The sequence below is a fragment of the Podarcis liolepis genome (assembly GCF_965112155.1).
Source record: "Podarcis liolepis genome assembly, chromosome: 1".
Taxonomy (NCBI): Eukaryota; Metazoa; Chordata; class Lepidosauria; order Squamata; family Lacertidae; genus Podarcis; species Podarcis liolepis.
In genome coordinates this window covers 74,998,783-75,023,241 of record NC_139554.1, presented here as the reverse complement: position 1 = coordinate 75,023,241, position 24,459 = coordinate 74,998,783, and the positions used below count along the sequence as shown (strand labels likewise).

The 24,459-nt window shown below is 43.6% G+C and overlaps 1 protein-coding gene across 2 annotated transcripts in view; it reads right to left on the bottom strand.

Moving 5' to 3' along the window:
- DUSP8 (dual specificity phosphatase 8) overlaps positions 1-24,034 on the bottom strand; it is an 85,599-nt gene extending 61,565 nt beyond the window's left edge. Inside the window, exons 1-2 of one of the 2 annotated variants that reach the window (XM_083470884.1) lie at positions 23,695-24,034; positions 4,530-4,935 (exon numbers count right to left, since the gene is read on the bottom strand). In XM_083470884.1, the coding sequence (XP_083327010.1) occupies positions 4,530-4,760 (231 nt within the window). In that variant the 5' untranslated portion in view covers positions 4,761-4,935; positions 23,695-24,034. Of the gene's footprint in view, positions 1-4,529; positions 5,078-23,694 lie in introns of those variants that run through there. The other variant, XM_083470885.1, reaches the window with a different exon arrangement.
- Positions 24,035-24,459: the final 425 nt, after the last annotated feature.

Below are 24,459 nucleotides of genomic sequence, written 5' to 3'. Positions count from 1 at the left end.
ATAATTACTTTGTAGAAGTCACTCTCACATGATATGATGACTGCCAGACAGCTTTAAAAAGGATTCAGAAAGGATAGGGCTAAGAGTCTCTGAAGCAGAGTAAATTATGTAAGAATAAGCAAAATAAGCAAATTTGTCAGATTGGGATAGTTTGTTCAGGCTGCAGAATTTATCTACGAATCAAACACTGTATACCCATATCTACACATGATGATTAACAATACAACAGATGCAGTACTATTATTTACATTGAGAAATCTAGCATGATGAATACAAAAGACCTGTGCAAGTTTTTGATTACATCATTTGAATCAATAAATGTTTTGTTCCTGTGAAAGTCACCATGAAAATTCCCCCAAGTTCCTTTACTGTTGTTGCATTTTAACTCCAGTTCTTTCCCCTATAGATATTCATATTTGCTATTTTAGTAGTTATATGAAATCAAAACCTGTAAACTGTAGCATTTGAAAACCATAAAGCAAAAACAGAAATATTTCTAAATTTAAAAAAAATGCCTTTCAACTCAAGTTATTTTTTCTTAAACCATCTAATTAAAAATTTTAACTGGCAAAAATAATTTCTGGGGAGAAGATTTAGGGCCAAAATCTATAGATGAGATAGCCATCACACAGTTAGCAATTGTGTGAATGGAGTTTTAAAAATAAATGGCAGCTTTGGGAGGCCCAATCTGGATCAGGGCACTGGCATGAGGTATAGGAGAGGTGTTGTTTAAATCAGGCCCCCTACTCCAACTCTTCACCTTTGGAGAGCAGGGAGAGAAGAAGCTTGCATTCATTCCACAATCACCAACTAATTGTCTGGGTGTTTGGGCCACCCTCCACTAAAAAATAAAAGCAAGATCAAACTTCTACACGTATGTAACCCAAAATCTGGCTCCCAAAGAGACCAGTTCTTCAACATGCATGAAGGATCTAAATGAAGAAATGTGTGTAACTTTGGCTTATCATACCATTTTTTTCTGCCTTTCTACAATGATCACTAAAAATCCAGTTCAACATATACCTTTGACCAGGTCACATGCGCACTGAAAGCCTATCGTGTGTAATCAAAAGAGCTCAAAGCCTGTTGTAGGTTTGGCTGGGGTTTGGGTTTTGTTTAAGTGCAGAGCTATGGTCCTCAGGACACTGCCCATGCTTATGTGGTACCTGCATGGAATACAGAATCATGGAATACAGGTATGTCTGCAGATGCCTTCTGAGCTGTCTCATTTGAGAGCAGCTCCTTAACTCATTTCTTGCTCTCCTTGCAACAGTTACCAGATGGCAAGTCAATTTCCCTGTACAGTATTTGGGAATAGCTAGCAAGTTATTCTAGGTCAAGAAGCTCTCTCAGAATTGCGTTTAGCTTTTAAGCACGGCAGCAGTGACAGACACACACACCCCCACCCCTACAGCTCCCTAAGCAGTTAAGAACAAAAAGAGATAATGCTGTATATTATTCGGTGTTCTTCGTAGTGCTTTAAAAAGCCATTCAGGAACCTTTCTCTGTAACGTTCCCTTGAAGCGTCAGTAAAGCAGGCTGGAGGCAAGAAGTATCCCCCCCCCCACCACACACACACACACACACTCCACGCTCCCCACATCCAAGCAGGGGTGATGTCACTGCTAGCCAATTGCAATGAGCCGTGTGCACACATGCAAGGGGAGGAGGGAGATTATGAGGACTCCACAGATGGCTCCAGCTGGGCCTAGCATTTGATTAATCGCTTGAATTACCATTCTTTGCTACAAAATAATAAAATGGGGGAAGGGAAAGCAAGAACAAACACTAAAAAGCAATCCAGCTGCTGAGGGCTACCCACAAATAGAGAGCCGGAGGGGAGGGTCTATTGTGAAAGGATGGCTGCTGAACTGAATAGACTGTACCTGGGCTCTTCGGAAGAAGGGCAGCAGGCTGTGTGGGAGACAACAAGGTCTATACGTCATGAGCTAAAAGCTTGCCTCCTTGCTTTTCTGTTTCGTAAGGCTGGTAGCAAGGATTTAAAACCCAGCATGTCAAAAAGAGCGAGGCATACCTGACAAGGGTTGCCAGACTCTCTTTGTTGTTGCTGTTAGCTGTGCTCTTCGGCCTGACGTGTAGCTTAACCTGCTTAATTTCTACATGCCATTGGCAAATAAGCATGACCGATATAAAAGATGATGGCAACCAGAAGCCTGCAATACAATACACACTTACCTGTGAGAAAAGCCTACTGAATGCAGAGGGATTTGCTGTCACATAAGTGTGTATACAGTGGTACCTCGGGTTACATACGCTTCAGGTTACAGACTCTGCTAACCCAGAAATAGTACCCTGGGTTAAGAACTTTGCTTCAGGATGAGAACAGAAATCGTGCTCCGGCGGCGCGGCAGCAGCAGGAGGCCCCATTAGCTAAAGTGGTGCTTCAGGTTAAGAACAGTTTCAGGTTAAGAACAGACCTCCGAAACGAATTAAGTACTTAACCTGAGATACCACTGTACTTCCTTGGGAGTAAGCACCATTGAGATTAAATTCCCTGGGTGGAGCAAAACCACATATTTTTATAAAATTTCCTTTCTTTACCCTTTCACCTGTCTCCTCCTCGGCTGTATGAATAAGCATCCCAGCTTGCCTTTGCTATAGGGCAGCATGGCAAAGCCTTGCACTTACACCTATTTTTAGATCTCATAGTGCAGCTGCACAGCCTGCTTCAGCCTATTCTGCTCTTCTACTGGACCACACAGCTGGTTGGCTATGATGAACATGGGGATATTCAGTGGGAAACGTATGCCTCATTTCACAGGGTACTATCTGCACACCTGATTGTGGAATCAGGTGTTCCTTATGGGGAACATAGGCAGTTCCCTTCTGGGTGTGCTCTATTACATCCGAAGGAAACCTTAGTGTTGGGCACTTATGCCCTTCACACCCAAGGTGAAGGAGGCTGCATGCCAGCCCCAAGGAGCATAGCACAACAAAACTTGTTAGTAAAAAGGCAAAGTAGATGTGAGCAGAGGTTGACTCTGGAAAAGGAGGTTGATGGAATTGATCAACAATTTGGATAATGAGGCTGAATTGCTTGCCCTCAAGGTTCTAGAAAGAAGAGGCACCAGTAGTTAACCTCTCCTGCTTCAGAACATTGGCAAGCAGAAGACACACCGTGCCAAATGGGCATGCAGAGTTATACCACCTCTGTGTCATTCACTGCCCTTTGTAAGGAAAAAGGATCAAGAATGATGGCTCGTCAGGAGCACAACGCTGCTCCTTCCTCCCTTCTGCACACAATTTACTCTGCATGCAATTATTTTCATTGACATAAATCCTACTTCAAAGGATTATCCCTGCTAACCCACGGCTCTTGAGGATAGATTATGCATCAGGCAACTGAGTTCAGAGAGACACAGAACTAGGTTCGATGAATGAATAGAGGAAACACTGCCTGTATTACAGACACTCTGAGGTTTCTTCCACACACAAATATTTTTAATGCTGTGAGTTTGGTGTGTTTTTTTAGTGATCCTCTGGAAACAAAATTTAAAAAGAGTTTCCTCATAGCACTTAAATAGCACTATATTATCAGGCAATGTGCTATTTCACGGCCAAGAGCCTTTCACAATGTTTACTTAATAGTAAGCCCTATTCAGCAAAGGTCTCTTTTCAATGTTAATTAAAAACTTCCTGTTTGCAGGTTCAGCCTGTTTTATTGCTGACCATTGAGTATCCTGGGGATTAATGATGAACAGCCCTCTAATCACCCCTTGAACAGCCTCTCTTCATTGTTCCTTATTGTAATTTTCTGTTATGATGAGTGGTTAATTATATTTTCTCTTATTCCCCGCTCTGGTTTCATTTTTATACAGCAAAGCAAAAAAAGTAGGTACTTTCAGAGAAAAGAGCTTGTGTGGAACCAATCTTAAAACACTTTTGCATTGCCAATGAATATATGTAGCAATCAGAACTGCAAAGCATTCTCAGTGTTTGTGCAGCCTTCTATGTTAGTTAATACTATGCTTGTGTTAACTCTATTTGGTTCCCACTATGTCCAAAATAGTTTTGGTTTAAAGGCAGAACTACACATTTTGTGTAATCCCAGTATTCTCTTTGAGTATGAATTTTGTGTGTGTGTGGTTGTTTTTTACCACAATGGAATTGGGAATTATGCAGCCATGATGGAAGCAGAAGACTGGAAATGGAGGAGAGCAGTTTCTTAACCCTTTCTGACTCATACTCATATTTCTCCAATAAGGATAAAAGCATCTGGTCTGGGGCAACTTTCAGTAGAAAAACAGCAAATGGGGAGAGGATTAAAAAGCTCCTCTTTGCTGGTTCTGCACTGGCCTTCCTTTTGAACTGCAACCTGGGCTGATGCATATTTGTAAATAAAAAGGTCTCTAATAGGACCACTATGTAGCCTAAGTCCCAACTTAATACAACAGCATTAGCAGATCATTTATTGCATTGCTTCATATGTCAACTGCCCTTTGAGGCTACACAGGAGCACTGAGTCACAGCAGGACTGAAGGGTGACCAAAGGCACCAAGCTTAAGTACCTTGATATTGGAGGCTGGCTGGATGAGCTCTGTGATGGATACTTTGTCTTGCTGAAGCCTTCTCTTGACCAGCTTGGAGCAGCAGATGTTGACGGAGCTGAGGACATGCCACGAGTTGTACTCCACAAAGGAGCGGCTGTCAATGACCAGCATGCTTTCGGACCCATTCCTCAAGAGGCTGGCAAGCTTCTTGGGATCCATCACTTTGCGTGGAAGTCTGTCCCCAGCCATGGTAGACTTGTCCCTTCCGCAGCAAGTGGGAGAAGGGAAGGAATGCCCAGGGCAGGGGAAGCCAGCTCAGATCTCCCAGAAGCGAAGGGGGCAGGGGGAAGGGGGGAGGCAGCTTGAAAACAGCCAAATTTTGCCACGTTGCTAAGGCCCTGTATAGCAAGTCATTGTGCCAAACCTGTTGAGAAGTACAGAGACAGACAGACAGACAGAGAAAAGAGAAAGGTGGAAAATGTAGTCAGATGCTGTAAGTATCATATACCAAACTGGTACTATTTTGCTCTTCTCTAGCTTAGACATATTTAGGTGGGATGTGGGTGGCACTGTGGTCTAAACCACAGAGCCTAGGGCTTGCCGGTCGCAAGGTCGGCAGTTTGAATCCCCGCAATGGGGTGAGCTCCCGTTGCTCTGTCCCAGCTCCTGCCAACCTAGTAGTTCGAAAGCACGTCAAGTGCAAGTAGATAAATAAGTACTGCTCCAGCGGGAAGGTAAACAGTGTTTCCGTGTGCTGCTCTGGTTCGTCAGAAGTGGCTTAGTCATTCTGGCCACATGACCCGGAAGCTGTCTGCATAGAAATGCTGGCTCCCTCGGCCTATAGAGCAAGATTAGAGCGCAACTCCAGAGTCGTCTCAACTGGACCTTACGGTCAGAGGTACCTTGACCTTTACCTAGCTTAGGTTTGGCAAAAGCTACATAGAGTTCTATAACAGAGGTGGCTCCTCCAGATGTTGCTGAACTACAGCTTCCATCATTCCTGACCATTGGCTATGTTGACTGGGGATGATGGAAACTGCGAGTCAAAAAACATCTGAAGAGCCATATGTTCCCCATCCCTTTTAAAGCAGGCACCACAGTGCATTGAATGGCTTAATGGATCAGCCATCCAGAGAAAGAGAGAAAGAAAACCCTGAAATTGTAGATGGCAGCCTGGAAATGATACAGCCTGGGGCTTTTGACCTTGATGCTGAGCATCAGTGTATCATCTGTACATCACTCACAACTAAAGAAAAAGAAAAAAGACCTCAACTTTTCTGGATGCTTCACTGATCTTCAATCCCACTCTGTTCTGTGTGGAAGAAGGGTTCTCAAAGTATGTTCCAGGGAGCCTGGGATTCCTCTACACCAAAGGGAACCTGTGGCCTTCCAGATGCTATTGTACTCCAATTCCCATGACTCCCAGGTAGCAGAGTCAATTATCAGGGATGTTGGGAGCTGTAGTTCAACACCATCTGGAGGACCACAGATTATCTCCCCTTCTCTAAACCCATAATGAGCCATTCAAAAAGAAGGTTTGTAATGGTGAAGCTACCAATGAAAGCATGCTCACCATTATGGATCAAACCCTGTAATACATAGCTGCAAGTCAATATGCTCTAGATCACTCTATTATTTCACATGCAGAAGGTACAAGACCCAGCAGGCATGGCCACCATTTGCTCTGGACTAGAGAGCAATGTGCTATGGTTTCTCAGCAGACAACTCACTGTTGGGAAGGGGTCCCTGCTAGTAGAAACTCTGAAAGTCATTGACATAGGTCATGAAAACCACAGGGTGGGGGATGTACTGTTTATGTTTACACTGGAAGAAATACTACCCCTATTTTGTCCCCCTATTTTGCATATAAAGGTTATACTGGGGTGGGGGAGAATAAAACAGAGGCGATATACAGAAATGTCTCACTTCATAGTGAGATTTCTCTGTAAAGAAATCAATATCTGTATTCACCCTTATAACTTAAACCTAGCAAGTTGCAACTAACCACTTGAAAATCTTACCTGGCATGGCTTAATTTGCCAATTATTTAGAAAACCATCACAAAAAGTAAACCATTTCCAGCTCATCATTTAAACAACAAATTAAAAGAGAAGAAAACACATTTTCTGCTTTCTTTACATTTCTGATCAATTCACACGCTCCCTATGATTTGTTTTTTTAAAAAACAAATACAAAAACTGCAGGCCCAGTTTGTAATCCAATCAGCATAGATCCCATTTGAACCTTCCTCCTTCCATATTTACCTCAGACTTAGGGCTTAAGAGTAAGTCCCACTGAATTTAATAGAGCTAATTCCTGTGCAGACATGCATAGGATTTTGTTCTGATTTACTCACAGTCTACTCTGCCTGAAGATGCTGAACTGAAAACTGTCTGCGTACATTGATTCGAGGGGACGACGGCCCAGTAATCCTTAAATCATGTAGCTCATAGTATTGTCTTCATTTTTTCCTTGTAGAAGAAACGTTGAAAACTATACTAGAAGCCAAGGCAAGAAAACAAACTCTTTCTGCTTAAATCTCTTCCCATGCCTCAATTCTCAGTATTCATTATTTATTTATTTATCTGTAGGTTTGGCCAAAGATACCAATTACAGCAGTTGCTTTGGCAGTTGGCTGGCATACAACCCCTCTGCACCATCAGGTTCAGTTCAATATGTATGTATATATATTCTCTCTCTCTCTCTCTCTCTCTCTCTCTCTCTCTCTCTCTCTCTCTCATGTTCCACAATTAGATTTTCTTTTGCACTTCAGGGCAGGCTTTTAAAACTGAAACAGCCCTAATTAAGAAGGGTCTGAGGGGGAAGACAGAGGCTCCTGCTACCCTTATGACACACTTCATTATGCACTTTCCGCCTTGCTGAGGGTCCCCTGCTGTACCTGAGCTACAGAACTGAAGGTAATCAGAAAGGATGCGAATTAATTGGCTTTCTCCCCCTACATTCCTCTCCTGATTTTAACCCATCTCTCTCCACTGGTGGGGGAAAGCTAGCCGCACATTTCTCTCCATTTCTCCAAATTCCAACCAGGAGATTAATTGAAGCAGATAGACAAAGAGGCTCTCATTAAAGAGACAGAGATAATACAGACAAAGGGACGAGAGAAAGAGAGAGATCAGAATGAAATGGAGGAGTGGTCGAATACAGAAGGCTGGCCAAAGATTGAGGACAAGGTAACAACTGGAGTCCTTCCGCTCTCAAGGCTATGAAGAAGGACAAATGCCCAGGTCTTTCAAAACACAATTCAAAAGAGGACCTATAGATTTAAAAACAAAACAAAACTTTATCACAGCTGCTCAAAGAAACACGGTTTTCAGGTGCCTTGCATATGCTTAACTGTAGTGAAGAAATAAATCCATGTGAGGGTTGAATAGCAACTGAGCCAGTCTGTGCTCTGACCCTGCCTTAATTGATGAAAAAGGTTTGTGGTGGCCTGTGACATAGCTCTGGCCCCCAAAGGCCCTTTCCGTAAGGTCTGCCAGCCGCTTCCGGTTGGCCCTGCGCTACCCCCACCCTGTTTCTCTCTCCTCTGCCCTTCCTGTCCTCTAGCAGCACAAGTACAAATTGAACTAAAGAACAGACAGAGAAAGGGAGTCAACTGCGGGTAGGCAGGCAGGCAGGCCCCTCCTGGGCGAGGGCAGAAAAGCCCAGCCAGTCTGAAGCAACTTTCCACAGGGCACTCTAGTCACTGCACTCTGTAGTCAAGCCTCCAGCCCCATGGCCATGCCCGATTCCTGCCACACTCTCTTCTCCCTTGTTTCCCCAGCCGTGATCAGGCTGCAGCTGCAAGGAGAAAAGGAGAGAGAGATGCAAGCAGGCAAGCATGGAACATGGAAAAGGTTTCTCTTAGGATGGCCAGCGTAGGGGCAGAAGGGGGGGGGGGGGCGGATCTCAGAGCTGTCACGCTAGAAGTGGTGCCTGCTTGCCTCCAGCAATCCCCTGCCCTTCCTCTCTCCTGCCCCACTGGATCACAGCAAGGAGAGAAAGGGAGAGAAGGGCAGGCAGGCAGGCGTTTCTTGTCAGACGTGCTGTGATTTCTGGATAATTCTCTCTCCCTAGTTAGAGGAAGGATGCATGTAAAGAGGGAGGGTGTGTGGAGGAATGTAAATGGGGGGGGATGTGAAGGGATGGACAGATTGAGTGAAAGGGGAGGTGCGGATGAATGAAGGGGAAAGACAAGGATGGAGAGAGGTGACAGAGAGATGGGAGCTCCTGCCCATTTTTGGTTCTTGCCCCCATCTACTTTCTGTTTGAGCCTCCTGTATGTGCCCTCCCCCAACCTCACTATTTTCTCCCAGGGGAATGTGGTCATTTACCTGCAAAAGACTATACAAAGCCAGCCCCAAGAAAGAAAGAAAAAGGACACGTCAAAAAAGCACAAAAGCAAAATGGAAGTGGAAATCATGAGTTACAAGACACAGGAAATGCACACATCCCCAAATAAGGGGGAAAGTGTTAACTTGAGAGGTGTTGGGTTGCACCCCCAGAGGAACTCCTCATCCCAGGAGCAATTGCCAGCAAAAACCATCCTAGTGAAGAAGTGAGTCAAAAGCAGGCCCACATTAAGCAGGATGCAGCCCACTAGCCATGTGTTAAGGCCTGCCACAGGTTCAATACACTTCTTGGAAAAGAAAGGAAAGGAAAGGAAAGGAAAAGGAGAGAGATTTGTCAACTACAAGCAGGCCACAGGATACGACTGGTTGGCTGAATGTGACTTGTAGGGGTCAGCTGCTGGGAAGAGTGGCAGCAACATGACTTCAACCAAGTTATTAAAAACCCCTCTTAATTATTAATTTTAAAATAACAAAATTTCCAGGGAAGAATCTGAAAATGTTTAGCCTATTTCTTTATCAGGCTGCCAAAGCAAAGGAAAACAATATCTTCTTGGGAACCAGCAGGGAGGGGGAAAATATTTGACTTGACTCTGGCACAGCTGAATTTAAAAATATAATTTAGTCTGATCCCACCCCCAACTTAATAAGCTAGCAAAATTTACAATTTTTCAAGCTCTGTGTTATTCATTATCTCTCTCACACAGCTTTTTAAAAAGAATATTACCAGGAAGCACTACCTGGCCTTGGAAAAAGGATGTCTTCTGAGGTCCAGTTCAGATAGGAGGAGCCACTCATGGCATTGGTTCAAGTGTGTGCAGAGTCTGCTAATGGGCTCACATGGAGGCACTATTTATATTAAATGATACAACCACAATACTCTTTTTTATTGTATTTATTCTCACAAAAAGTGGCTAAAAGTGACTTACAAAATAGTATAAACATTAAAACTAAATACTTAAAACCCCCAAAGAGAAGAGAAAACTAAAATCATATCCATTCATATAAGGGGCAGGTCTAAAACATCCTATCCCACTGGAGGCCACAAATACCTAAAACTCTTCAAGTTAAGGACCAAAGGCCTTACATCACAAAAACTGTTAAACCAAATGCATAAGCTACCAACAATAAAACCATCTTCTTGGCTATGTCCTGCCTCCACTGCCAGAGGCAATGTGTCTCTGAACACCAGTTGGTGGGAATCACAAGTGGGGAATGTGCTGTTTTACTCAGGTCCTGCTTGCTGCTTTCCCATGGGCATCGGTTTGGCCACTGTGAGAACAGGATAGTGGACAAGATGGACCTTTGGCTTGACCCAGTAGGGTTTTTATGTTCTTAAGATACTAGTTAACACAAATAGACCTTCCTCATTAACCCAGCAACAATCTTACAAACTTCAGAGGGGATTCATGTGAGCAAGCTGCAAATCTAGGCATTTTATGAAGATGAGGTAAAATTAAGGAATTAGGTATACCTTATTACCTCAGTACAATGACCAACAGGCTACTAATTCTTAAAAGTGGGGGGAGGTTAATATGATGCCCCTCTTTTATCAGTTTATCAAAGCCACTGTAATCTTCTTGAGTGCTCCCGAAGACCATTATCATAATCCTTTAATCCCACATCTCTCTTGAATGACTTTAGTGAGGAGATGGGCACAGGGTTAACCTGAATGAAAATATTCAGGGAGGAGGTGCAGTGCCAAGCTGCAGCTTTGGGACAAGACGGGCAGCTTAACATTGGTATTAGGGTAACTACAGGCTGCCTGAGGACAACATGCAGTTCCTGTAGTGAAGGGAGGAGAAGATACAGTAGAGGCATGCCAAGAGAGCACTAAGCTCCTTGAATGAAACTTCAGGAATCCTTAGAGCAGGGCTGCCCAAACTTTTTTCAAAGAGGGTCAGATTTGATTAAGTGAACATGTGTGAGGGCTGACCAAAGTCACTGAGCTTTTTTTAAGATTGAAATTTACCCAAAAATTGTTGAGGGTTTTTTTAAGGATTGAAGTTACTGGGCTTTTTAAAGGATTTTATCACAGGACATATACTGCCGGATTGAATCGACCGACGGGCCCCATTAGGACTTTGGACATGCCTGCCTAATCTAAAGCAGGCATGGCAAACTTCCGGCCTATGTGCCAAAACTTCCAGGCTATGTGTCCTTATTTTTCCCTAAGCCATGCTCACCTGTCCACACCCAGCACCGTACAAGACATCAGATGCGGTGCTAGTAAAACCATGGCTGAGAAAGAACAAATCAGAAACCTTAAAGTGTACTTCGAATAATTCCTTGACAAGCAGGGCTTGCATTCAGCACCTTTTAAATTGCGCACCGGATGCAAGCCATGCCCAAATGCAGCCAACGCCTTCCAAAGCAGAGTTTGCAATCAGCACCAAGGGGCTGAGGGACCTGAGCGACTAGCCTGCCAGCTGGCCAGATCCTGTTCCCTAACCCTGATCTAGACCCATTCCAATCTATCGTGTGCCATTCAGGATCTACATCAGGGGCCAGCAAACTTTTTCAGCAGGGGGCCAGTCCACTGTCCCTCAGACCTTGTGGGGGGCCGGACAATATTTTGAAGGAAAAAAATGAACAAATTCCTATGCCCCACAAATAACCCAGAGATGCATTTTAAATAAAAGGACACATTCTACTCATGTAAAAACATGCTGATTCCTGGACCATCCACGGGCCGGACTGAGAAGGCGATTGGTCCGGATCCGGCCCCCGGGCCTTGGTTTGCCTACCCATGATCTACATCTATTTGCATGTAAAGCCTGTTCACACAGCCACCAAACACATAGTGAGATGGTCTGAGTGAATCCCCAGCTATTTTCTCCATACCCCATTTGCTTCTAGTCTGGCAAGTAAGAGCCCTGGGGCTTCCAGCTGCTGTTTAGTGAATCTTCTGTAGCCACCGCTTGGAGACAGGGCTGCCATTATGTAGGGAGCTACATGTAGCACTTGCTTCCTGGTACAGCAATTAAAGGGTAAAGGGTAACAGTGTGTGCAAGCCTTCAGAATAAAATATGTGCAGGGCAAGGGGTTGACAGAAAGTAATTCTTGGTTCAGTCTTCAGGCATGGCAGTTTATTATCTGCCGGAAGGATTACTAAGGCAAATAACTGTCAGCTTAGAACCTGCAATGCTGGCAGGATGGCTTAAGCTGGGCAGCTACCTACAGTCTTATTAAGATGTAAATTCTGGCACTGTAGCTAAAATCTCTCCCTACCTCCCTCCCTTCCACCCACCCCTTCTTCTTTCAAGTGCTTAAGTGCTTAGCAAGCCTCACTCTAGCACCCACCCCGTGCCACACAAGGAATCCCTACATCACATGACTATTACCAAATCATTATTCATATTTTTGCCATAGTGGCAAGCAAGGATACGAGTCCTATTAACAAGTTAGCGCCTTGTGTTTCCACAGCAACCGCACAGGTGCCAGGCAACAGCTATACCTTGGAGCCCAGGCAGACACTGACCAGGTTTCTTACTATTTCAGGCATAGCCTGGTTCTCTCTGCTGCCCAGGCAATTTCCTACAGCCAGAACATCAGTTTGGAACAGGGGACAACATCTCCACAGACTGCCCTGTTAAGGTGTTGCCCACTGTGGGTGGGTGGAGATACCTTGTCTGCTTTGGGGCCCAAAAGCATCTTTGAAAGTCTTTTTCAAGAGATGGCCCTTATCCACGCAAATCGGGTGGGATTCCACTCCCAGCCACCACCACCCCTTTTTCTGTACTAATCTCTGCACTCCCTCTGGCTAACTTTTGAAGAGCAAACCAATGTTGAAAACAGGTGCAATTAGAAAAATAGGGCAACATATGCGTAATTAGCATTTTCGTAACATCGCTCATTAAAAGACATTCGGCACAGAAGTTACTTTCATGAGTGCAGATTTTCACTGCTCATGCCAATCAAGTCTTATTTTATATTACTTATTTATTCAAAAAGGAAAAAAGAAAGGATAGCCCACCTATCTAAAAAAAGACCTCAAGGCAACTTACAAGAATGAAATGGTCGAAAATATTTTGGAAATTAATGCCACACACTTCACATGAATTGCCTTGGTTTCCAGTATTTACAACAGCTTTCTTAGTCTGTCCTGTGGAAACACGGATAGTTTACAAGAAGCATGTGAAGCAGACACTGGGCATGCTATATAACCTGAGTTCTGGACCTCTATTTGACACACAAAAATAATTAAAGACTGTTTAATCACTGAACAAAGTTGATTCACTGTTGACATTTCAGTCTTCTTATAGTGGAGTTTAAGTTGCATTTCCTAATATGCTCATGGAACTGCAAATAACACACACTGTGGACCTGGAAGGCAGTTTCTCAATTCTATACCAATAAATTAACAAAAAAAGAATGGGTCAAACCATTCCTAGACCATCTGTCCTGGGCATCTTCCCAGAAAAGATTATACGTTTCCTTCATAAGATCTTGTAGCCCTCATTCTTGCTGCCCATATGGAAATTGATTGGCATTTGTAAGACTCTTTAGCACTGTGACAAGTACAAGTGAAAAGCCAAAATCTGTTAATAAGAACATGAATCAAAATACTTTTCTGTATATACAAACTAGCACGCTTGGGAGTACACTAGACTAAAACCTTTCCCCCTGAACATCCAGTTTTCTGTGTTTGGGAAAGATTTCTGGAGCATATTCAATTAGGCCAGCCTTACCTGAATTCTGAAGAGGCAGAGAGAAGAAACAAGTCTAATATTTGTGGGAGCTTGTCCATAGTCTCCCAACTGGACTCCTGCATTCTCAGCAGAGCCATGACTTTTCAACAAATAAGCACATGTATAAACCTACCCAATGATATGGTTCAAATCATAGGAGTGACTCACATAAGAAGACAACAATGTACCCTTCCCATGAACTCCAATGACTGACTGTAAAAGCGGAATTCCAGAAAGACTTCTGCATTCCTAAGCTCCCACACAACCATTTATATTGAGAAATCTGAAAAGGGGTTTTCAGCAATACCAAGAAGCCCCAAATATACAGTTATTGAACCTACAATTCTGCACACTTATCTAGGAGTAAGAGTTCAATGGAACAATTAGCGAATATCAACAACTCCACCATCTGAGTCCCGTTTTCCACAGCCTTCTAACATGCTTCCTAACAGTTCCTGACAGGCTTACATGCTTGAGTATACTTCAATAACCCATCCCATGATGGGTTGGGGGTGCAATTATTCTGAAGTGAAACAGAAGGGAGGAAAAAGAAGACTAATCAAGGACATCCCTTCCTTGCATGTAATATACTCCCGTCTCTGATGTCCAGTGACCTTGCAATCAAGGCCTCAAGATAAATTAATTTGAAAACCGGGGTGGGGTGGGGTGGGGAGGGGAACTGTCATGGAAGATGGGATTTAGAGTCTAGCAACATCTGGAAGGCCACAGAATCCCACCCCTCATGTAAACACTCACACAGGCATTGAGTTTCTACTCTATGAAGTCACCTTTGGAGTAATGGAAGAGCACTCAGAGTGATTTAACTTCATACTGAACACAAGTTAGCAGGAGCTACTGTCCAAGTTATAATCACTCCTATGCTTAAAAATGTCACTGTGGAAACTTTTTACATATTATCGTTTCCAACAATGCTGCAAATCTCTGGGAATGATTTAAGAGAAGTCCTCCAGTATAATAAAAAGTAATGCAAAACACTGGCCTAGGTGTGACCGTTCCTTAGCTGTTCAATCCAGTTTAAGACCTGTCCAACTTCCTGCATGCACCAGTACTTGTAAGCACAATAGTTTCTCAAAGAGATTCATAGGCTGGCACTATCGGGGAGCTTGGAGAGGTCCTACTCTACCTTTATGCCAAGAGGAAGAACATCTGGCATGCAGATGATGGGCCAACACTATGGGATATGCGATTCCTGAATTTTAGGTTGAAAATTGCGATTTACAAACAGGATTGCTGTGCTTGCTGATGCAGTGTTTTGGGGGGAGGGTAAGAGATCAACCCAATGCATGCTCTTCTTCCTCCCTCATCCAGCCCAGCTACCCAGAGTAGCAAATGCGCACTGCTGGAACTTAATGGTTTTCTTCTTGCATCACAAAATCTCTCATTCCTCACTGCACCAATTTACAGAATAGGGAAAAAGCATTCCAGCACAGATAATCTCCAGTGGGATCATTGATGTAACAGCTGGCAAAATGGGTCAGCTCATTAGCCACTTTGGCTGGAAAAGGGAGGCAGAACATTCCAGTACTTGTTCTCAAAAATGGATTCCAAAGTTGTATACTTTTTAGGGCATTCTTGTTATCAAAAGCCTGTCCTTTGTCTGATGGCATGCCCTATCCAAGGAGGCCACTTCACAATTACATTTTAAGGTGCACAATAAAGTTTTTAGCATTATGCACCTACAAGTGTTTATGCAAGAAACATTTGCAGAAACATCCAACATGAAGGTATACTCCAAGGTGAGACAGGCTCCAGCTCCTGCTTAAGTGCACAGTCTTGAATAATGTGGATTGTAAATAACCTGGTCTACTACCAGTTAGGAATGTAAACATTTGATCAGCCATTGCACCTTCGCCTTTAAGGTTGGTCTATATCATCCTTCTCCACCTGGTGCCCTCCATTATCTCCAGGCAGCACAGCTGGACTAGGGAAGGCTGATACAGATCATTAGCAGATGGCAATATGCTCCGTGCCATGCCCATGCAATGAAAAGCTACCAATTTCTTTAGACCAGCCTGCTGTTAACGACACAGGAGCAGGTCAAGCCAGGATGCTGGCAACCCGATCACATGTTTCAGCAGTTCTTTAGAAGGGGAAATGAAAAGCAGTTAGGGCAGCTGGTCTTTTAGGTGCAACAAAGCCCACTGGTCATGGGAAAGAACCAAGTGGATAATTTTCTTCCTTTTGAATCCCTTTCCAATTTGGCACCGTATCTCCATCTTTGGGGCCAGTTACTAGTTGATCAAACCATATGCTGGTGTCAAAGCTAGGAACAAGTAGGGGAGGGCGGGAGGAAGGCTTAAAAAAGAACGGCCTCGTGAAAATGATAACTCAGATTTTAGCAAACAAAAGGGGAAGACATTCAAAGAACTCAAATGACCATAATTCTCACATGATAACAGAAGCCATCACTTGATTGCTTATAGGCCAAGTAATTCAAAATGTCAAGGCACCAGCCTCAAATTCTGGGGCCACTGGCACTGGATATCCAGAGGCAAAGGGAATGATTCAAATGCAGAAGCAAGCAGTTTTTTATTCTAAAAAACAGCCCTTCTTGAGTTTAGCTCTTGGATGGAACCCTGTGGCCCTCCATACGCTGTTGGAATATAACTTCCATCATCCTTGACCACTGACCATGCTGACTGGGGCTGATGGGAGCTAGAGTCCAACAACATCTGGAAGCTCACAGGTTTCCTAGTCCCGGTTTAGCTCTTTGTCACAGAAATATATATTCTAATGTTCCTTTTTTTTACTTGCTCCAAAATGCATTGTAGAAGGCAAGCTTTTCCTTATCAGTGCCTCCCTTTAGGAGCAATAAAAAAGGAAAGCATACTGTATATATTTAAAAAGGTATATATATTTCCCTGGACAAAGAATGTGCCATGCTTAACAAAACTGCTTCTTGCATCCATCGAGTCATTTCTTTGTCACCAGATTTTTAAGCACTATCTTGTGCACAGCCATGCAAATTTCCTTGACAAAAGAAACAGAAATTTGAGGAACATCACCGCCCAACTCTCTCTCTCTCTCTCTCTCTCTCTCTCTCTCTCTCACACACACACACACACACACACACACACACAGAGCGCATTTGGGATTTTCAAGACCTGACTGGTTGCCTGCCTGTGTTGCCAGTTCTTGTTGTACTAGGTTCAAAGGTGCCCATGTTCAAATGCACAATTCATTTGGAAGCACTTTGGGCTACCTTTCAACACAGCATAGGAAGACTGGGAGGAGGAGGAGGGAGCAGCACACACAGTGCTGAGCTCATAGCAGGGACAGCAAGATAAAAATGTAATCAATAAATATACACCATCAACACAGTCCAAGTCTCTTAGCATAGTATTTGTCAATGGAAAGGAAAGGAGGCCCGCAGCAAGCTTGTCATGCATTAACCATTACATGAATTCATCCTGTAAGCGTTGCTCTGAAGCGGACAGGCATGCTCATATAAAGGGTTTTATTCATCCCTGTTTCAGTAATGAATTAAAACTACAGATACAATGCCTACTTATTTTCCATGACATAGTTTAAACATGGTTGAATCAGAGGCAATCCAGTGATGCGCAGCCTTAATCCTTTCCCCCACGCCATTTTGCTGCTGATCTCAGTTTAGCTTTAGAATTTCACTAGAACTGGTATATGACTGATAAAAAAAGAAGAAATAGCTAAATAAATGTGTAAACACCCACTCCAGAGTAGTTTTCTCCCCTGTTTATTCTGCACATATTGCTATACACATCAACTTAAACTGGCCAGGATGTGTGAAACTACTAAATTTAGACCTTACTGATGTTAATGGAAGTTTTAACATTAATGGTAAATAAAATTATTTATGCACTTCCTGCCTATGTACAAAGGGAGCCTTCATGTTTCAGACCATCAGCTGAGAACCTAAAGAAATCCATCTTGTATTGCCTTTTTTCATTTTTCGGTGCTGGGCAGGAGTTCCTCATATTGGCACAGTCTATGAACCATACCTACTGAACAGCATAATGTAACAAATTGGTGCACCTTGGAGCTAACCCAATTCAAAGCCAGGCTGACAGTGAGACAGATGAAGATCCATGTCCTGTATCTTCACAGAAGCCAATGCTCCGAAAGGAAAATTACTATAATGCAGATCAATAGTTTAAAGCTCCTAGCAGCAGTCTCTGTCTCTGACACACACAGAGCAACTGTGGTCCAAGTGATGGGAGAGACATCAAACAAAACTTCCGGATCTACACCAGCCCAGCATATGGTAGAGTGACTTTTCATTTGCTAACTATTTCTGGAAGAGTAGCACTTTGCAAAAGATGGGCCCTGAGTCCTGAAAGTTTTGCAAACTGTAACAGTCCAACTGAAAGGTCAGCCTTTCCCCTGCAAAGTTGATCTACTAAAATGTTTTATCTTTCTTGCTTCTGTGTCTTTCACATAATCTGGAACCAGTAAGGAAATGTATAAACCCACCTCACTTGTGGCTTAAAGAACAACAAGAAATATCTGAAGAAAAATGGGGTGACCAGGACCCCAGCTACTGGAAAAGGTATCTGGAATAGACAACTCCACCAAAAAAGATAATGAGCACGAGGCATCAAAATGACATCAAGAAAATAATTTCCAATGTCAATTATCTTGCTTCCACAATTTCTACTATTCCCATGCAGCGCACCCCTACCGCCAATTCTAATCTCACACCTATCCATTACGCCACACTGGCTCTCTGTAGTTTTAATTAATTGAAACAGTTAAGAAGCTATTCAATAGCGTTTTACAACATTGTTGCCATGTTGGCATAAAAAGTAGGAAAGATGATTTATTGGCAGTCATGACTTAGATAGCAGTGTAAGAAATATTTGCACTGTTGATTAACTCTTTAGGTATCTTTACCATTTATGCTATTTTAATGCCTCAGAAACATGTGTGTGTTTAATTTTGCAGAGTTTAATTCACTGTATTTTCTCCTCCGCTTCCCATTTCAGCTTGATTGCAAGTGATGTAAGACTCTAGTACTTTATTCCATCAACAGTCCATTAAGTCTACCATAAGAAACCACTTTGTGTCTACAGGAAAATTGCCAAAAGCCGCCTACTTTTCAGAAGCACTTGCATTTTTTCAAGTGCACTTGCTTTCAGTTTTCACTAATATGCCAGAGAATAAACTTACAGCAGTTAAACCAGCATAAATGCTACAAAAAAAAACCTCAATTAGCTCACTACAAAATAAACTATGTTGGCCCACCCAGCTTCTCCACATTTAAAGAAAAAAACCATGCCAGTATAAATTTGACTGCACAATGTGGTCTAAGTCTCTATTAAATCAGCAGCAAAGATTGAACTGTCAGCCATGAGTAGAAATCAAGCCCATATTAATATATCCCATAATTGATTTCATATAAAATAACTCTGACTAATTCTACTGATAGTCTACACTGAAACGTATAAATCAATGAATTGCAAACAGGAAAAAACCCACTATTTTTAAATAAATGAATAAACAAATGTAGTAACTGCTTGCCCTTCTATATAATGCACTGTTAAACCCAAATTTATGATGAAGTAGGCATTATGGTCCCACTGCTAGAGTGCAGTCATATTCATAAGGACAAGCCTTAGAAAAACCCAATAGGTTCACTTCTGTTCCACTATGTTATCTTGCCCTGACTAACTTACTCCAAACGAATATTTGATGAAATGATTTTGCAAAATGGGGTGGGAAAATGCAGAGCTTGAAGGAAAACTAGTCCTTCAAGCTCTGCATTTTCCCCACCCCATTTTGCAAAATTATTTCATCAAACTTATTATTCATTTGGATAGAAAGCATTGAAATGGCTCTGTCCTGTTGCTAAAGTGAAAGGCTGCTGCAGTTTGCAAGGATTTTATATGACCCCTGAACAAAAGTAAAATAAATAAAAATTGCAGCTTTCTTGCAGATAATTCAGTGACAGGGCCATACTTTATAAATACTCAGGGCTGTGTTTCTCTTGTTTACATGCTGCATACTTTCTCCATCTTTTTAAACAAGGATGTGAAATCTCATGCTGAAATAACAGCCTTTAAGTCGCCAGACTCTCTTGTCTTCTTTGCTACAACACACAAACACAGATGTGGAATCCACTAAGCCTGCGCAAATTTCACCGTGTGAAATTAAAAGCCCAGGATGAAGGGATATACAAAGTTTCAACAAGCCATATTCCGTTCATTCCACCCTGCTCTTGTCAATGCATACCATTACCTATTTAGAGCACTTTCTGAACCATCACCCCACTTTCCCCCTTTAGCTATTCCTATGGAATAATGAATAAAGAGTGAATCTGTAGTTGCCTTTTTCCACGTTTCACTAAAGACCATCTTACTACCATGTTTAACTTCATATACCATACAATATTATATGAATGTGCATGTGTGCACACACACACATACTCCTAGCCCATGGTTCTGACTGAATTCTGCCTGTGGCTTGTCAGCTGCACCGGCTGCTAGTCTATTTCCAGGCCCAATTTAATGTGCTGGTCTTAAACCTTTATGACTTGTGACCACATTACCTGAAGATCACCTTCTCCTGTATCTGTAGTACAAACATATCCACACACTTAACAACTTCACTGTGCCATACTGGAGAATATTCAGGGTTAAACAGTTGGAGAATTCTTGATCTTTAGAGTAGGCGTTTTCATCCTGCACAGCCAATTGTGTGGGTTTAAAAAATCCTGCTCATTACAGAAACACACTAGCTGGACCTGTGAACAAACAAAGAAGTGTTTTCCCCAAGCCCCTGTGGAGAAATAGCCCATCTACAAACAACCCCTTTTCAGCATGAGGAAATGAAATGTTGTAAGGTTCATTCATTTTCTGTCCATATTTGATACTTCCAGTACCAAGCTATGCTTCTCACCTTCATTTCTGTCAAGCCACAAGAGACACATGTGCTCAGGACGGGGAAGGTGCTGTGACCCTTCTGTTTTCTGCAAAGCATACAGCTCAGTACTGGAGTTAAATATTTGCTATTTAAGGTGCTTCTGGACAGTGCTTTTCACTGCAGTGCCAGGCCAGCAACCGGGAGGCTTGCTTTGCAAACCTCTTCCTAACTCCCACCAGTCACTGCTCTCACCTGCACTGACTGCTGCTCGACATTTTAATGAGTGGCGCTCAGCACAGCTCATAAGAACTGAATCAGTGCACAGGTGCAGATGGCCGTACTCTGAATCTGACTGGTCGTTCCATCTAATTGAGAGTGGGAGAGTGTTTCCTCGTACACAATCTTATTTGGCCAATGACCCTGGGCTTTGGGGATGCTTTTCATTTTTCTTTGTGGGATTCCCCTTTGAAGCGCAGGCTCTCTTCATGTGACACACCGCAGTCTACACCGGCCTGCTAGTCAAGCTGCTAAATTGCTGCCCAGAGATCATGCTGTTTCTGAACAACCACACAACCATGAAGGAAGGGGCGGTTTTGAATTTTCCGAATCCACAGCTTCTTGACCAACCATTTCCACCAGGGAAAGAGAAGATGGACAAAGGGGCCAAAGAAGAAAGAGAGGATCAGGATGCTGTGGATGAATCCCTTTGCAGCTCTAGAATGGTTAAACATATCCAAGTTGAAATCTGGTAGCCTTGTCTGGGGGCCTGGAGGATGCCTGGTCCATCTTCCCTATGATGAGGTATCTGGGCCCTTTCTGTGACAAGAAAAGAACTGGAGAGGGAATCAAACTGTGTGTGTGTGTGTGTGTGTGCGAGAGAGAGAGAGAGAGAGAGAGAGAGAGAGAGACTGAGAAAGAGAGGGATCATCCCATGCAAGGTTTGAGGTGAACAGAAGACATCTAGCACCGAGTGCAGTGAAGCTAGCAACCCTTCTCTCTTTATTGCTCACACCGTTTCATTCAGACTTGAGCTCAGCTATTGTTCACATGCAAAACAAATCAGCTGACCTATCAAAATGTGTAGTGCTGTCTGCTCAGCACACTTCCCTGGCTTGGATGCAATGACCATTCACACATAGTCTCCTTAGACTTCATTACAGACAAAGGGCATTTTCATCCATGACACTGAAAGTATTTCCTTTTTCTTTTTTGCATCCCCTGCATGCAAAATACGATTGCAAAGCCCACACAAAGTAGAATGCACATTTGGTTTAAAAACAGCTTCGTTTCCCTTACTTTCCCATTGTTCACACCTGTATACAAGTGGCACGAAAGACTAGACTGACTGCTTTGTGTCATCAGTGAAAATAGCCATACTTTTATAAAATAGTACCCAGAGGGTAAGCCTGATGCAATGGCTAGAATGTCTGGATAAAGCAAATCAATGTCTGCTCAGCTTTACGTATTCTCAGCCTAATTTATCTCACGGGGTTGTTGTGATGCCAAGCTTCTAGGTAGTCATGCAAGCCTTAAATATAAGTTGCACTGGCCTTACCAAAAAAAGGTACGAAAAGGTAAGTTCTGGCTTGCATCGGCTAATTTACATGGGGGCTTCTGTCCCTCCACCCTGCAGTTTTTGCATTTTGACTAGCATAATTCAACTGGGTTGTGCCAGAATTAAGCCAAACTGCAGCAAGATCTTGGGAGTCATTTGTTGCAAGCCTTCAAAACAAGGGAGTACAAGCGTTTCTATAGGTGGCCGTACTATTAAGCTGATGCTTGCAGGAGTTAGGCTGAAACAACTCTTTACATTCATTATGAGAGATGTATAGAGAAGTCTTATATTTTTAATCATACTGAGATGCAGGTTGTTAATTGTGTGTGTATGTGTGTGTATGAGATGCCTAAAGCGATGAAGCTTGGATTAGAACCTTTGCAACTGACAGCATAGTGATTTCACACCCACCCACCCAAAAAATCCATGCATTATGACAAGTTGGCAATCCCTCTCCTACAGAAAGGCCCCAGAACGTCTGCATGCAGTATTTCTTGGCCACAGCTGTATCAAATCTTAATTCTGTATCGTGCAAAAAATAAAATAGAAAAGTCCCCCATCTCCACCACCAAGGGGGGAAAAGGCCCTTCCTGCTCTGTTCCTGGTTGAACTGAAGACATGAAATGTGGGCAAACCTTCCTGGCCATTCTATTGGATGAGGTGGTTGTTGTTTTCAAACCGTCAAATGCTGAATCACAGCACACACACACACGCACTACTGCTCCTAGTCAAGGCGCTAGCCAAGGTGAAACGCAATAGACTCTTGTTTCCTCGGGTGCTTCCGAAGCGCCAAGGAACCGGGCGGCAAACCAAACTTTCGGTATTAGGAAACCACAGGGCTGTTAACACCAACCTCACAAACCACAGGGGGAAAGCTTTATGGACCGTCTCTGTCTCTCTCTCTCCCCCCCCCCCCCGCGATCCTAAGAAGAATGAGGACACTCCACGCTCCGCATCCAAAGCGAGCCTTGAACATTTCTCCTCGTCTGATTCTTCAAGGAAAAGTCTCGAGGCATAACAATCACCTCTTAGCTGAAACGCACACAAACACGTCCCCCCCACCCCCGCCCCGGTCACAACTGCGCACACCCATATATAAGCACAGAGACTTTCCCTTCACTTCGCAGGAGCCTGCTGTTTTATTTCAGCCTAGTATAATCCGATTCTTAAAACCCTCCTGTTACTTAAACACACGTCATAAATATGCGATTCGCTGAACGCAGCTCTCCCTTCCCTGCAGCACGGCTGACTCTACTGCGCATTTTTCTGTATGCAGCATTGGAGAGGTGTTCCTCCTGCTAGAATTACACCTTTATTTATTCTTTGCAAAAACCTTCGGCACCTGCTCTACCTTCCAAAATTAGCACTCCCCCACTCCCCCATCCCCAAAGCCTTCCCTTCCCAGATAAGATTACGATGCATGCACTAAATTTATGCACAGTCACAGATCTAGTAGAAGCCGGCATTACACATAGGATTCCATGGGAACGCATGCTGAATGCAGCAACATGCAGCATTCGCGTCTTGATGCGGAAGGTCCAATAAGCGTATTAAAAGCCTGGGCAGGTTGTAGTACCCACCCCGCTGCCCACCCGCCCCCCATACAAACCCTCATGGGATCTCCCGTACTGCAGTATTCTGCAGGGTCATTAAACGATATGTGGAAGTCCAGTCCCCACCGCCACCCCCGACTCTCGCGCGGATCCTTAATAACATTTAAAAACACTTACCTTCCTGGCACTTCCTCTGTAGCCCAGGATCAAAGCCCTTTAAACCCTCCAGCTGATTGCAGATTTCTGCACATTCGTCAGGATGATTTAACCACAATTAAGAGAAGGTCGGGTGGGGAACGCTCTGGAAACGCTGGGGCAAGTGCTGATGATGCAAGATCTAGCCCTCTGCAAATACACGCGCGCAGCCACACTGAAATGCGCTCATAATGCCAGCCCTGTAACTAAGGGGCAGGCATGTATCTGCAGAAGGGGCGAGGGTAGTGTGAGGGGGGGAGGTAGCACAGATAAGCATTAACAGGGCTGAAGGGATCCAGGAAGACAGAAGGTTGCACTTTAGAACTAAAAATGAACTGAGGATGAGGTCATGCCTTGAAAAAAAGCACCTGACGTCACCCTCAGCCAATCAGAGAGGGAGGCTCAGGGGCAGGATGACGTCAGCCTCTGATCCTGGGGCTTTGGGTGCAGATTAAAGGGAGACAAGCAGGCAGAATTGCAGCTTAAAAGGGGCAATGGCCTAGATTTTCCTTCTTTGCCTCGTTCCCTTCCAGTTTTGCAAGCTCTTAAAAGGGAAATGCCCCAGCCTCCGTGGAGAAAGCTGGTGCAGAGATGCAGCACTGTAAAACAAGCCGCTCATTCTAAATCAATGTGGCATTTATTGTTGCAGGAGGGAAAGGGAGGGCTGGCTCATTTCAGCGGCGCACAGATAATCCCTGCTGCTCAGAAGGAGGAACTGGGAAATATTTTTCCCTTGTGCCAAAGGCA